We start from the raw sequence: 13,451 nt of genomic DNA, 5'->3' as shown, positions 1-13,451 counted from the left end.
TAATAAAGGGAAGTTAATTGAAGTAAAAAGAATTAAGTCTTAGTATTACTTTTTTAACAAAGGAAGTGTTTACTCACTAACTCCACATTTTACTCAATTTTCTCCTTTTCTGCAGCCAAACAAAGCTTAGGCATTTGCATGATAGTTGTTTTATTTATACTTCCGTATGATCTATCCACATGATTAACTCCAATACAAGTCTCCAAAACCAACCACACATTTATCATATTTGGCTACTTCATTAACTTATCTCACTTCGACTGTAGAGCTCGGACCAAACTAGCTAATATCTCCACTTTGTTCGTATATGTATGAATTTCTTACTACTACTGAACTACAGTTACCAGTCTTGTGAAACCACTTTAGAACTTGCTTAGCACCCAGAAACGACAAACAAAAAATGTGCTCCATGACTATGTTGCTTGGACTCTCCAAAAATCTTGCCGCACCGATGTTGGATCCTCGTCCTCCACAAATGAACTTCTTTTGGAGGATCCAACCCACACCCGGTGATTTTTGGAAGAGTAAGAGCAACATAGCTCCACGATCAAATATATTTACTTCTTCTTTGCATGACCTTTCTAAGGAGTGGGTGAAGAGGCCAGTGTGTCAGTTAAAGAAATTTACAAATGATTGGCTACAGAATAAAGCACAAAAAATAATTAGCACTTAGCTAGATGTTCAATCTTATAAAAAAAAAACTTATTTTCATTTATGTCATCAAATAGCAAAATAGAAAATCTCAAACAAAATTTTGGTCCAATTGAACAGCTTGGTGAGTAACAGAGCATACCTGCTAGGAACTCCATTAGTATCTCCAAAACCAGAAGCACCATTGGAAAAAGGGGGAGTAGGAGTGACAATGTTGGTTCCAACAATTTCAATTTTCATTGGCTTCCCATCAAGCTGAACATTGTTGAACCTTTTAACACCAGCTAGCGCATCTTGTCTACGTGAGAAAACCACCTCTGCCGTTCCCTGAAGAAGCAGTTCCAGTGTTCCACTAATTTCAGCCAAACAACATTGTTTTCCTTTAAAGTGCATAGTCTAGGTCAACAAAATACCTTTGATCTTCCACTCCTATCATAATGAACAGCATAACGTTTCAAGTCACCAATTTCTGAAAAGAGCTCCTGCAATTCAATAATAAACATAATATTGGTGACCAATCAATAAACCTCCAGAAAGAGATTGCACACACTACTTACAAAATAACAGTACATCTTTTTTCATACACCAATGCAAGTACATACTGCAAACTCCTATGGAAACAAGCTTCCTTATAAGCAGAAGAGCTGGTGAGTCTGCTTTCGATTCAGTGTCTTTCTTAACATAGTTAATCTTGACCGGCAACTCTATCCTTCTCAGCTACATCTCCATTAGTTTCTTGCATAACTCTTTTTTTTTTCTTGTTACATCTTAATTACCTCCTCAGTGGATTAACTATGATATCATGTTCATCTCCCTTTTTCTCATCTTACTTATTATTCTAGCAAGGACAATTGCATCACAAATAATTAAAGGTCAAAACTTTGACAACAAATCCGGAGATATTTAACAGTGTAATCAAAAGAGACTAGGGAAGCAAAAGAAAAAAAAAACAATGAACTTTCAAAATTAACGACGAGTGTGCTTCAATCCTAAACTAATTGGTCTGTTTTATTCCATTACCAAAGAAGAAGAAAAATCTCATATTCATCCATAAACTCTCTGAACAAAGAACTAACAACAGTAACAGTTACCAGAGAGAGAGAAACTACCTTGATATCCTCATTGGAGACGCCGTAATCAAGATTGGAGATGTAGAGTTTAGTCCCAGTCTCTATGGAAGACGCCCGACCACCAGCTTGTCCAAAGGCGACGGCTTGATCTGCCGCGAACATATCATGATTCCACGACGCTTCAGGGGCCTGAACCGCCAGCAACTTGGATCAGATACAATAATTTCATCCACGTTCAAAATCCGGAAAAAATTTCCAATATTTTTCAATTAAAAAAATTCAACCTTGGCGGTGGAATAAGGTGCATCTCGGTTATTAGAACGATTAGGGAACCGTCGAGAAGGTCCAGCACTGGAGGTGGAGGCAGCGCCGCGGCCTCTGCCGCGAGGTTTACCTCCGGTACCGGTCTTATTCTTCTTGATGAGATCGTCGAGAGTCATATCCAAAGCTCCCTCAGCCATTTGTAATTGCCTCTTTGTTTGTGAAAGAGAAGGTAGAAATTGGGAAAGCTGGGTAGGGTTTGAACTTTGAGAGAACAAGAAAACAAGCTCGCTCTTATTAATGCCGTTTCGGTTCGGGTTGAGTACTATTTTTTTTCCTAATTACTTATCAACTTTTGAATGACAGATCAATTAAGAAAATTATTATGAACATAATAAATTTATCATTTTATTTTTATTAATTATAAGTAGCTGAATTAAAAATTTAAGATTTTCAAAAATTTCCATCTTTTTCAAAATAATTAATTAAGGGTATAATAAGTAAAAATAATTTATCCTTTCTTGATCTGTCAAAATTGACAAGTAATTAGGAATAACTAAAAAAAAGTAATTAGGAACAACCAAAAAAAGAAAAAAAATGGAAAAGTAATTAGGGAGACGGAGTAGTGGATTGGTTTTACAAGAAGGATGATTGGATGGAAATAAGTTATTTCAGCATGTATATGATGACGCTCCTTATTTTATCAATAAGGTGTAAATGATGAGATAAATAATTTTAAGATGGTCCAATACTACCTTCAACCAAAGTAGTCCAACATTATTATTACCATATCTAATACCTCAAGTCAAACGACTCTTAAGGAGACAAGGGTGTCTTGGTGTAGTTGGTTATCATGTTATTCTAACAGACTTGTTTTTCCTCTCGAAATTGTTTTTCCTCTTTTACTTTGGGTAAATTGCACCAAATGACATATAATATTGAGGTGTTTGGCAGAGTTAGCTTGTGATGATAGTTATCATTTTTTATTTAAATGGTGTTGTTTAAAGCTTCTTATGGTAGGAGATATAGGTTTTCAATTCGGTGATTTAACACTTTTGAGGTAAACTGTGAAGTACTGATTTGTTGAGAGATTCCTTAGACAAAATGAATAGGTGATTTAGAGTAGAATTTGCACAACCTAAATCAGACAAAAGATCTACGCAAATTATACGATCTATGATTTGAAATTTATGATTGTCGAAAAGGTGTTGATAAAGGTATGGCCTATGAAAATGGTCATGAGGTTTGAAAAGAATGACAAAGTTAACCTTAAGTTTTTTGGTCTGTTTGAGGTGCTACAGTGCACTGGTGAGATAGTTATGAGTTGTCCTTGCCTCCAGGACTATTAGATATGCACTCGATATTTCATGCGTCTATGTTGACGAAGTGTCGTTCTAATTCCAAATAATTTGATGAGACACGACATAGTTGGATCAGAATATGGCTTTTGAGCATATAGTTATTTTAGATAGAAAAATTCAAAAATTGAGGTCCAATAAGATAACATCAATGAATGTGTAGTAGAGGCATTGTTCGATGGAGAAAGTCACCTGAGAGACCAAGGTAGACATAAAGAGTAGATATCCTCATTTTTTTGGTAGTTTATATACTTTTCATTTTTTATGTTTGAAGATGAATGTATGTTTTATGGTGGATGATTTAACGACTCGCGTGATTGTTTTGAGTTTTTTCTCTCTATTTTACCCTTTCATGTAGCTATCTATTATTTTTTATTTGTGGAGATGAATAACATGATTCTTGAGATGATCAAATGGTTTTTGGGTGAGTTTTTTAGTTTTAAAAGTTATAAATTAAAATCAACATTCTAAGTTAACAAGCTCGAATTCAAATACTGACAATTTTGCTAGTTTCATAACGTATTTTTGACTTTGTTGAATGATTGGTGTGACTCCCAAGGTGTTGGGAGTTATTTGAGTCTTTGACTGAGTTTTGAATGTTAAGAAAGTTAAGTTTAGCCATGATTAATTTTTGGTCAACACGACCACATATCAGTGATATGATGATTTCAACAAGTTTGAAAGGTTAATTTCTAATCAATGTGAATATTTGATTCATTTTTGTGGGTTTCAAATGAATTTGAAGGGTCTGTTCGAAAAGTTTCTGAAGTTGGATTGTTGTTGATTTTTTTTGCTATTTGGCGCCTTTTCCACTTTGCGATCCAAGATGATACACTTACGACTATTGATTCAAATTTTAAGCGTAGATTTTGCGAGATGTTATAAGCCCAAATTGAAAAACTTTCAACCTAGAGTCATCCTCAATGATATTGGCAAGGTATAAATAATATAGAGTCCAAAGATTGTTATTAATGTTATGACTATCAAGCTTTGAAGAGACTTCATTTCAATAAAAGGATACAAAATTGATTATGGTCGTGTGATTTTAGGGGAAAAATCAGTAATTGGGAAGAGGAGAGATAAAATATGATTTTTATACAAGTAATAAAAATCAGTCGAGATTTTAATAGCAAATCCCATTAAACATTAGTTAGTAGTTACGATCCATAATTATGTAAAATTATAGTTGTATTAAATGATACATTAGTAATGTTTGCCAAGTCACCTAATTTTTCCTTTTAATTGAGTCAAGGTAGATAAGAACAATATTTTATTTTATTCGGCCTTCTAACTAGCTAGGAGAAGAACAATTTTGTCCCCATGTTTGCTATTTTCTTATTTAAATTATTTGAGGGTAAACAATTGTCATTTTAATAAATTGATCACTCACAAAACGTCAATCTTCAATTTAAAAAAAATTGACCATCTACTTTTAAAATCGCAAATACGATATACAATAGTAAAATCAAATAAGCCATGTACAATACACATAAGAATTGCAAATCGTAGTTTTAATATATATGCAATATTATAAATTGTTCAAAATACAAATAAACACACACACACAAATTTGTCTTTACAATTAATAAATGTTAAATATTTCACATTCAAATATTGTATTTTATTTATTTACCAATAAATAACTCTCTCTAAATAATAACATTTGTAGGCTAATTTATTTAAATAAAATTTGTTAGTACATATATAAAACATAAAACTAAGAAAATAAATAAAATGATACTTTTACACAAATTATTATTTTTTGTTGCTATTTTTTTAATTAGCAAAATATTCTAATATATATGATGTGCATATTTAAAAAAATTAAAGTAGTAATTTAGTCTATCTTAATTAATCATATGTATTTCTTATTCTTAAGGTATAATATGCACTTGATATTTTGAAATTATAAATCATTTCGAAAAGAAGTGTTTTATAGTATAAGTATTTTAAATTACTAAATTATAGTTATTTACGACATATTATTATATATTTATTCTATCTATTTTTTTTTTAATTTTTTTTTTTTTTTTTTAGTCCAAGAAGCATAAATTAATTAAATTAAGTTGTTTTACCTAAAAAGAATTGTTTCTCTAGAACAACACCACTAAAATATTTGCAAATTCACCCAATAACATCCATGTAACTCCATAACTGCCTCCTCATCAAATTAAAAGTAGCATTTCTGCCCCTCAAATGTACAGATTTCTCAAAGGGCACTCACAAACTAAGCATCGCCTCCATCAGCAAGCCTGCTCGAAATGAACCCTTCCCTTAGCCGGAGCAGGCAATTCTCCGGTCACATTCGCCACCGGCGAACTATTTCCACAACGCGCAAATTCAACAACCAAGGAAACGACAAAAACTTCATAGCAACTCTAAATGAAATCGTTCGGAGCAAACGGAGCTGGAATATAGCACTGAACAGCACCATTTCCACCAGACTGAAAACCCATCACGTAGAGCAAATTCTACTTCAAACCCTTGATGATTCTAGGTTGGCTTTACGGTTCTTCAATTTTCTTGGCCTTCACAAGAACTTTTATCATTCAACGATGTCGTTTTGCATTCTAATACATTCCCTTGTTCAGTCCAATCTTTATTGGCCTGCTACTTCACTTTTGCAGACCCTATTGCAAAGAAAAGTGAACCCAAGTTTTGTTTTTGACAATTTGTTAGATGTGTATAAAAGATTCAATTTTGGTCACACTTTGGGTTTTGATTTGCTAATCCAAAATTATGTTCAGGATAGGAGAGTAATGGATTCTGTGTTGATTGTTAGGCTTATGATGAAGCATTCATTAGTACCAGAATTAAAGACTTTAAGCACTGTGCTAAATGGGTTGATTAGAATAAGACAGTTTGATTTGGTTTTGCAATTGTTTGATAATGCAGTAAATTCAGGTGTTAAGCCTGATGAGTATATTTATACAGCTGTGCTTAAAAGTTTGTGTGAGTTGAAAGATTTTGAAAAGGCTAAGGAAATGATGAATTGGGTTGAGAGAAGTGGGAGTAAAGTGAGTGTTATTTTATACAACATATTGATTCATGGGTTCTGTAAGGGTGGAAGAGTTTGGGAAGCTGTTGAAATTAAAAGTTTGTTGGTTAGCAAAGGATTGAATGCTGATACTGTCACATATTGTTCTTTGATTTTGGGGCTGTGTAAAGTGAATGAATTTCAGCTTGCTCGAAGGTTAGTGGATGAGATGTTGGGGCTGCTTTTGGTTCCTCGTGAGGCTGTAGTGTCGAGTGTTGTTGACGGGTTGAGGAGAGAGGGTGATTGTGTAGCTGCTTATAGATTAGTTGATATGACAGGGAAAGTTGGAGTTGTGCCCAATTTATTTGTTTATAATGCATTGCTTAATTCTCTGTGCAAAGATGGGAAGTTGGATGACGCAGAGTCTCTTTTTAATAGAATGGAGGATAAAGGGTTGTGCCCAAATAGTGTAACTTATTCCATCATGATTGACTCTTTCTGCAAACAAGGGAGATTAGATGCTGCAGTTCTTCTTTATAATAGAATGCTTGATAATGAGGTAGAATTAACCATATACCCTTACAATTCTCTCATCAATGGCTATTGCAAGGCTGGAAAATGCAGTGCGGCGGAATCTATGTTTAATGAGATAATTGATAAAGGATTGACCCCAACTGTTGTAACCTATACTTCATTGATAGATGGTTACTGCAAGGAAAGAGAAGTGCAGAAGGCCTTTAGGCTTTACCATGAGATGACTGGCAAAGGAATCTCACCTAATACTTTCACTTTCACTGCACTAATCTCTGGTTTTTGCCGTGCACACATGATGGTAGAAGCAAGTAAGTTATTTGATGAGATGGTGAAAATGAATGTAACTCCTAATGAGGTCACTTATAATGTCTTGATTGAAGGATATTGTAAAGATGGAAACACCATAAAGGCTTTTGAATTGCTAGATGAAATGTTGAAGAAGGGTCTCGTTCCTGACACATATACGTACAGATCTCTGATAACTGGACTTTGTGCAAAAGGTCAAGTATCTGAAGCAAAAGAGTTTGTTGATGACCTTCAAAACCAGCGTCATTATCTGAATGAAATGTGTTTCTCTGCTCTCTTACATGGTTATTGTAAGGAAGGAAGATTAAAGGATGCACTAACCACTTCTGATGAGATGGCAGAAAAGGGAATAAGCATGGACCTTTTGTGCTACGGTGTACTTATATATGGAACTCTAAAGCATCATGATTGGAAATATTTATTAAATATAATGAAGGAGATGCACGACCGAGGAATGAAGCCTGATGAAGTAATATACACCAGCATGCTCAATGCATATGGAAAAGTTGGTGATCTTAAAAAAGCTTTTAAATGCTGGGATATAATGGTCAGTGAAGGATGCTTCCCAAATATGGTGACGTATACTGTGATGATAAATAACTTGTGCAAGGCTGGATTAGTAGATAAAGCAGAGATATTCTACAAGGAAATGTTAGCTAAAGGGTTGACACCTAACCAGTTCACATATAGTTGTTTCCTTGATTATCTCACTGATGAAGGGTACATGGTAGAAGCTAAACAGCTTCATGATGCAATGCTTAAAGGGTACCTTGCAAATACTGTAACATACAATATTATTATACGGGGATTGTGCAGATTAGACCAAATTCAGGAAGCGATGGATATTTTGCTTGAAATGAAGGACAATGGTATCTCCCCAGATTGCGTAAGTTACTCAACTATCATTTATGAATTCTGTAGGAGGGGTGATCTGTTAGGAGCAAGAGGCTTGTGGGAATCCATGTTGACTAATGGTCTGAAGCCTGATGCAGTGGCTTATAACCTTTTCATTTATGGTTGCTGCATCGCTGGAGAATTGTCCAAGGCATTTGAATTGCGTGATGAGATGATAAGAAGTGGTCTGAAGGTGACTCATGCAACATATGCTTCTTTAATCCATGGAACCTGAAAAATGGGGCAGTCCACCAGATCTGCTAGCGCTGCTGCAAGGATCATTTACTATGATCAAGTAATGACTATCAAAATTCAGGATATTTGTACAGGACGTGATCATGTCAACCTTTACTCTAAAATGCCTCATCCATGAATAGTTTAACGTCCTGCCTTCTTATATGAGGACATGAACTAAGAGTTGGGCATCTTTAGAACTTCAAGGGAGGTAGTTTGACATTTTTTTTTCTTTTTTCTTTTTCCTGTATATTTAAATCCAATTGTGTAACATAGGAAGTATTGGGAGGAAATATAACAATCTTCAAGTTCTGGATAATGAACACCCAACTTTTGTGCTGCTTGTATTGTCTATGAGTTCGTAAAGACCCTGATGTTGTTCTTCCTACTTCCTGTTGCTTGTTCTATTATAACTTAAAAACTTGTTTTCTACTCAAATTAGATTTTTCATTTATCTCTAGCTGATCTTCATGGCTCGGCTGCTTTACCTTCTCTTATAGAGCATAGTGCAGTATTTGGAGTGTATCAGAGGGTCTCCATATTACTTGGAGAGATGTTACAAAATAGTTTCCAATATTTACTTTTACATTTTAGTTGAGTGTCTTTTTGTGAGTGGTTTCAGGAGAGGCCATGCATGTCTGTCTCTGTATGTTTGTATTTTCTGTAACTACCATGAGTTATCATGACTGTTTTCACTATTAATAGCTGATAATACACCTTTTTAAAAATATTTTCAGAACTTTATTCATACAGGCAACTGTTAATATGCTGTTGATGTTGATATCTGCAAGCTGGTATTCTAATCAGGCACGCAAGGAGTGTCCAAATGCTTTAAATTTCAAGAGTTCCTTGTGTTCCACATTGTGAAATTTCTGTCTTTTTTCTGTGGGCTTTTGTTGCATGCTGCTAGGAGTCCCATTATGAGACATGTCATGCAGTCTCTTACTCACAATACTCTAGCTGATGAGGCAGTGTCCATGTTCTGTTAACTTATAGAGGTGTAGGAGCTACATTTATTCCTTAAAACTATCAGTAGATCAGTTCACAATATCACTGAAGATGTCACTTCGTTCCAACTTGAATCCTTTTACGGTTTGTGAAAATGCTAGCTGTCACTGTCCCATCTACACTTAATGCTGTAAAATTTGGTCAAAATTGGTAAACCATTCCAACATGTCTAAATTGGAAATATTAGAGAGTAAGGTCTCCATGTTATGTGTTATTAAGGAGAATAACATTCACATGTCTTGAGCTTATCTAAGTATTTGTGTGTTTGTGTATTATATAAAGGATATTGAATCACTTATCTGGTATCGTGGATATAACCGTGTGGTTACCATAAACTTGATGATTCAACAAACATTTTCGAAACCCCTTGGGGGTTGGCCTTCTAGGTCGAGCTCGTTGCACGGGGCTTGTTTAGTGCGGTTTACCTCTCCTATGTGGTTTGTGAGCTATTGCACAAGAGTGGGGTTTATCCGGTAGTGTGCACCCAAAAGGAAGCAGTTGCGGGTTCCCTTGTCATCAAAATAAAAATAAAGGATATAGAATATGTGTCAGATGGAATTGGACTAACGAGATTTTAACTTTTTGTTCCTTGTCAAGATGTTTCGAATTGGTGGTGTTCCTTGTTTTATTTTGTGCTTTCTTTGTCTAACTCGATTTGTTATGTTTCCAGAGTCTTTTTAAGGTTAAATACCTGCAAATTGATTTCTATTTTCTTCAAGTATTTGGAGTAAAACTGGTGTTTTTGTTTGTTTGTTTTAGATCGATCAAAGCAAATGGTGATAATTAAGTTATTTGGATGCGTGTAACAGTATCTGCTCGAGGAAGTTGCCCTTGTTCCTGACCGATTAAAGAAGATCCCTTTGCAGGTCTGATGTTTGCCCCCTCAGCTTTTCCTGTGTGCCAAAGCAAGTCTTGTTTTAGTGGGCATGTCCTAACATCATTTGCGGTCTTCATCTTGTCAGGCCCAAAGAGATCTATTTCTCTTCCTCTCAAGGTTCATATTTTTCTATAAGCTAGGTAAGTTGATCTTAGCAGTAACCTCGCATAGAAGGTTGAGTACGCATGCTTATGTTTAATCTTTCTGCAGGTGACAAACTAGTAAGTTTCTCAAGGCAATTCCCTGATTTCCCGAATGCTTTCTTGATTGGTGGTGCAGCAGATATATTTGTCACTGAACTAGCTGATCAGGTAAGAGAAGTATCTTCAACATCACATGCCATTTCCTTACTCTTCCTGTATTTGTTCTCATTTATACTTATGTTGTCAGCTTCAAAAACTAAAAGTGGAGCCAGTGTTGTTGCATTATCTCTCCCAATTGAAGTTCCTTCAAGGTAAAGTTTTGTAGCTAATTTGTAATAAATATGGGTTTTGTAAAGAATGGAGTTACATTTACAATGACCTCTCTGCAGGATTAGAGTTGAGAATGGCTACTAGTACAAGATTGAAAACTTGCTTGTATAGCTTCACGTCACCAGGTGCTCCCATGTACCCAACAAGAGCTGTCCGCCATGCAGCATGGGATGCATTAGATTTGCTGTATCATGTGAGTTATCTCTCCATTATCTGAATAAAGCTCATGATTTGATATCATTACTTCGTCTTAGTCCGGACAATTTATGGATTGATGTAAGATGTATTTACTTTTCATCTGTGCGTAAAATGTTTAACAGTAAGTATCCTGATGCACAATGCACCTAGGAAGTAGATAAAGAATTACAGAAACAATAGTTCAGAATCCTTTGGGGTATCTTTAAATAAAAGATATTCTGGTCTTTATCAGTTTTTTCTTTGAGAGTCAGAAATGCAGCTTGAACCTTAAGCTGCATATATTTTTAGACTAGCTTGTAACATCTTGTGCATAGCTGTTGAGAAGAAAAATCCGGGCTAGAAGAAACCTAATCCGTAGGTGGAACTGGTGATATTTTTGTAAGTGGGTGGTATACAAAGATAACTTCTTAGAATAGCTGTTTCAGTTACTTTGCCAGTTTGTGGTAAATGTGGAATCCTTTGTTAGCTTCTGTATTTCCTTTTCAACATGGAAGCTTATGATTGCCATTAGAGAATATCGCAAGCTTAGGAGTTTTATCGCCTTCCTCTTCGTCTTAAGAGTTCCTCTTTTTCCTCTAATATGATTTAATGTCTTGCTTCAGGTCGGACGATACCCTCGGCATATTATAAGTCTCTTTTTCCGTTTGCTGTATCCTTGGTATTGGCCTTCTTCATTTTGGAACTTTATAAAGTCATGCATTCTGACAGTGTTCTATTCTCTTTTGAGGTTAATATTTTCTAGTTGGGATAAAGTGAGGAGTAGACCAAAGGAGCAATGATGTCACCCAATGGTGTTCGACATTTAAGCTTTGTGCAGAGTAATGTTGTATGCTTTTTAAGTCAAGAAGTTTGGTTCTTGATGTATCAAAGGTTTTTTTCCTGCATGTAATTAAGATATTGGGAATTATTGTTTTCGGAAGCATGGTGGTGTAGAACGATATACATGTAGAATTGTTCTCATTTCTACTGTAGCGGATATACTAGTTGTGTGCTTTTACTTTTCTTAGTTCAGGTTGTAGGTGAAAAAAATGCCAGGATCCTCTTCAGTGTTTATTCTGATTTTAGCTTATGTTTGGAACACACTTGTTTGGGGGGGTGTTGAGGGGTGCAATTGAAGAGAACTTTTTATTAATCACCAAGTAGACTTGGGAAACAAGGCTCAACTATCCAGTGGGCAATTCTGAGAGACTGAAAAACTACCCCTCCATTCCGCCTGCAAAAAGATATTAAAGGTGATCCACCATGAGAAAAGGAATAAAGTGATATAGTGAACCATTTGGAGCTATGAAATTAAAAACACAGTCATGTTCACCAGTTCTATATGGGGAGGTTAGTTGCTTAAGGAGGTAATGCCTCCATTCAATTTTCTTTAGAATTTTGTCCTTTAATTAAAGTTGAAATTTGAAAGCAATTCGTCACTCGAAACGTTCCTTCACCCCTAGATACTCACCGAGAAGATGCAGATCCCAAGAGTCTTCAATGCCAGAGTAACGTCATAGAAAACTCGGGGTCTACCCTTTCCATCTAGCTCCACAGGATTAGCAACCAAAAGTTCAGTATCTGTCCCACGATTTGTGATAATTACATGTAGAGGCTCTAGGGCTCGTTTGACCTTGAAAATGGGCCATACTGGCCGTGAGGGCCAACTGGCTCCATAGGTAAGGACTTAACGGACATCTAGGTAAAATTTTGGCAAAAATGAGGTCGGAATACTTTATCACCAATAAAGATGGTGACCTATAGCACACGAAAATCGGTAAAATGGGGGTTTACCTGCTCTAGGCTCGTTTTCCCTTGAAAATGGAATGTTTTGGCCGTGAGGGCCAACTGTCCCCATAGGTAAGGTCTTAACGGCCATCCAGGTAAAATTTTGACAAAAATGCGCTTGGAATTCTGGATCACCAAAAAATCTGTGGACTATAGCACACGAAAATCAGTAAAATAGGGGGTTTAGCTGCTCTAGGGCTCGTTTGACCTTGAAAATGGGCCATTCTGGCCGTGAGGGCCACCTGGCTCCATAGGTAAGGACTTAACGGACGTCTAGGTAAAATTTTGGCAAAAATGAGGTCGGAATACTTTATCACCAAAAAAGATGGTGACCTATAGCACACGAAAATTAGTAAAATGGGGGTTTACCTGCTCTAGGCTCGTTTTCCCTTGAAAATGGAATATTTTGGCCGTGAGGGCCAACTGTCCCCATAGGTAAGGTCTTAACGGCCATCCAGGTAAAATTTTGACAAAAATGCGCTTGGAATTTTAGATCACCAAAAAATCTGTAGACTATAGCACACGAAAATCAGTAAAATGGGGGGTTTACCTGCTCTAGGGCTCATTTGACCTTGAAAATGGGCGATTTTGTCCGTGAAGGCAAACTGGCTCCATAGATAAGGTCTTAATGGACGTCCATGTAGAATTTTCGCAAAACTGAGGTCGGAATTCGGGATCACCAAAAAATCCGAGGACTATAGCACACGAAAATCGATAAAATAGGGGGTTTACCTGCTCTAGGGCTCGTTTGACGTTGAAAATGGCCATTCAAACGGTGAGGGCCAACTAGCTCCATAGATAAAGTCATAACGAACGTCCAAGAAAAATTTTGGAAAAAATGAG

The 13,451-nt window shown here is 35.9% G+C and overlaps 3 protein-coding genes across 8 annotated transcripts in view; 2 read left to right on the top strand and 1 right to left on the bottom strand.

Annotated features, from left to right (window-relative positions):
- The window catches only part of LOC125843576 (uncharacterized), a 22,540-nt gene extending 10,662 nt beyond the window's left edge, over nt 1-11,878 (top strand). Inside the window, exons 6-11 of one of the 5 annotated variants that reach the window (XM_049522711.1) lie at nt 10,103-10,159; nt 10,256-10,310; nt 10,381-10,481; nt 10,561-10,624; nt 10,703-10,836; nt 11,444-11,878. In XM_049522711.1, coding sequence (XP_049378668.1) covers nt 10,103-10,159; nt 10,256-10,310; nt 10,381-10,481; nt 10,561-10,624; nt 10,703-10,836; nt 11,444-11,620 — 588 coding nt within the window. In that variant the 3' untranslated portion in view covers nt 11,621-11,878. The remainder of the gene's footprint in view (nt 1-10,102; nt 10,160-10,255; nt 10,311-10,380; nt 10,482-10,560; nt 10,625-10,702; nt 10,837-11,443) is intronic. The other 4 variants (XM_049522708.1, XM_049522709.1, XM_049522710.1 and 1 more) reach the window with 4 other exon arrangements.
- LOC125843578 (THO complex subunit 4A-like) lies at nt 706-2,280 on the bottom strand. Its single transcript, XM_049522713.1, has 4 exons — nt 2,006-2,280; nt 1,761-1,910; nt 1,065-1,133; nt 706-978 (listed from the first exon to the last, which is right to left on the bottom strand). The coding sequence occupies exons 1-4, from the start codon at nt 2,180-2,182 to the stop codon at nt 721-723; spliced, it is 654 nt and encodes a 217-aa protein (XP_049378670.1). The 5' UTR covers nt 2,183-2,280; the 3' UTR covers nt 706-720.
- Nucleotides 5,594-8,923, top strand: LOC125843575 (putative pentatricopeptide repeat-containing protein At5g59900). 2 transcript variants are annotated; one of them, XM_049522706.1, is made up of 2 exons: nt 5,594-8,043; nt 8,150-8,923. In XM_049522706.1, exons 1-2 carry the CDS (start codon nt 5,602-5,604, stop codon nt 8,225-8,227), a joined length of 2,520 nt encoding a protein of 839 aa, XP_049378663.1. In that variant the 5' UTR covers nt 5,594-5,601; the 3' UTR covers nt 8,228-8,923. The 2 variants fall into 2 exon arrangements, with proteins under 2 accessions (XP_049378663.1, XP_049378662.1); XM_049522705.1 differs by having other exon boundaries at nt 5,594-8,922.
- Nucleotides 11,879-13,451: the final 1,573 nt, after the last annotated feature.

Source organism: Solanum stenotomum, chromosome 11, assembly GCF_019186545.1.
Source record: "Solanum stenotomum isolate F172 chromosome 11, ASM1918654v1, whole genome shotgun sequence".
Classification (NCBI taxonomy): Eukaryota; Viridiplantae; Streptophyta; class Magnoliopsida; order Solanales; family Solanaceae; genus Solanum; species Solanum stenotomum.
This window is presented reverse-complemented; position numbering and strand designations above follow the sequence as displayed.

Bases quoted from the DNA above. Each gene is read 5' to 3' on its own strand.
- LOC125843575 (XM_049522705.1), top strand. From the start codon at position 5,602: ATGAACCCTTCCCTTAGCCGGAGCAGGCAATTCTCCGGTCACATTCGC.
- LOC125843578 (XM_049522713.1), bottom strand. From the start codon at position 2,182: ATGGCTGAGGGAGCTTTGGATATGACTCTCGACGATCTCATCAAGAAG. The intron at 1,911-2,005 runs GTTGAATTTTTT...CTGGCGGTTCAG, and splicing joins CACCTTATTCCACCGCCAAG to GCCCCTGAAGCGTCGTGGAA. The intron at 1,134-1,760 runs GTAGTTTCTCTC...ATTGAATTGCAG, and splicing joins TCTCCAATGAGGATATCAAG to GAGCTCTTTTCAGAAATTGG.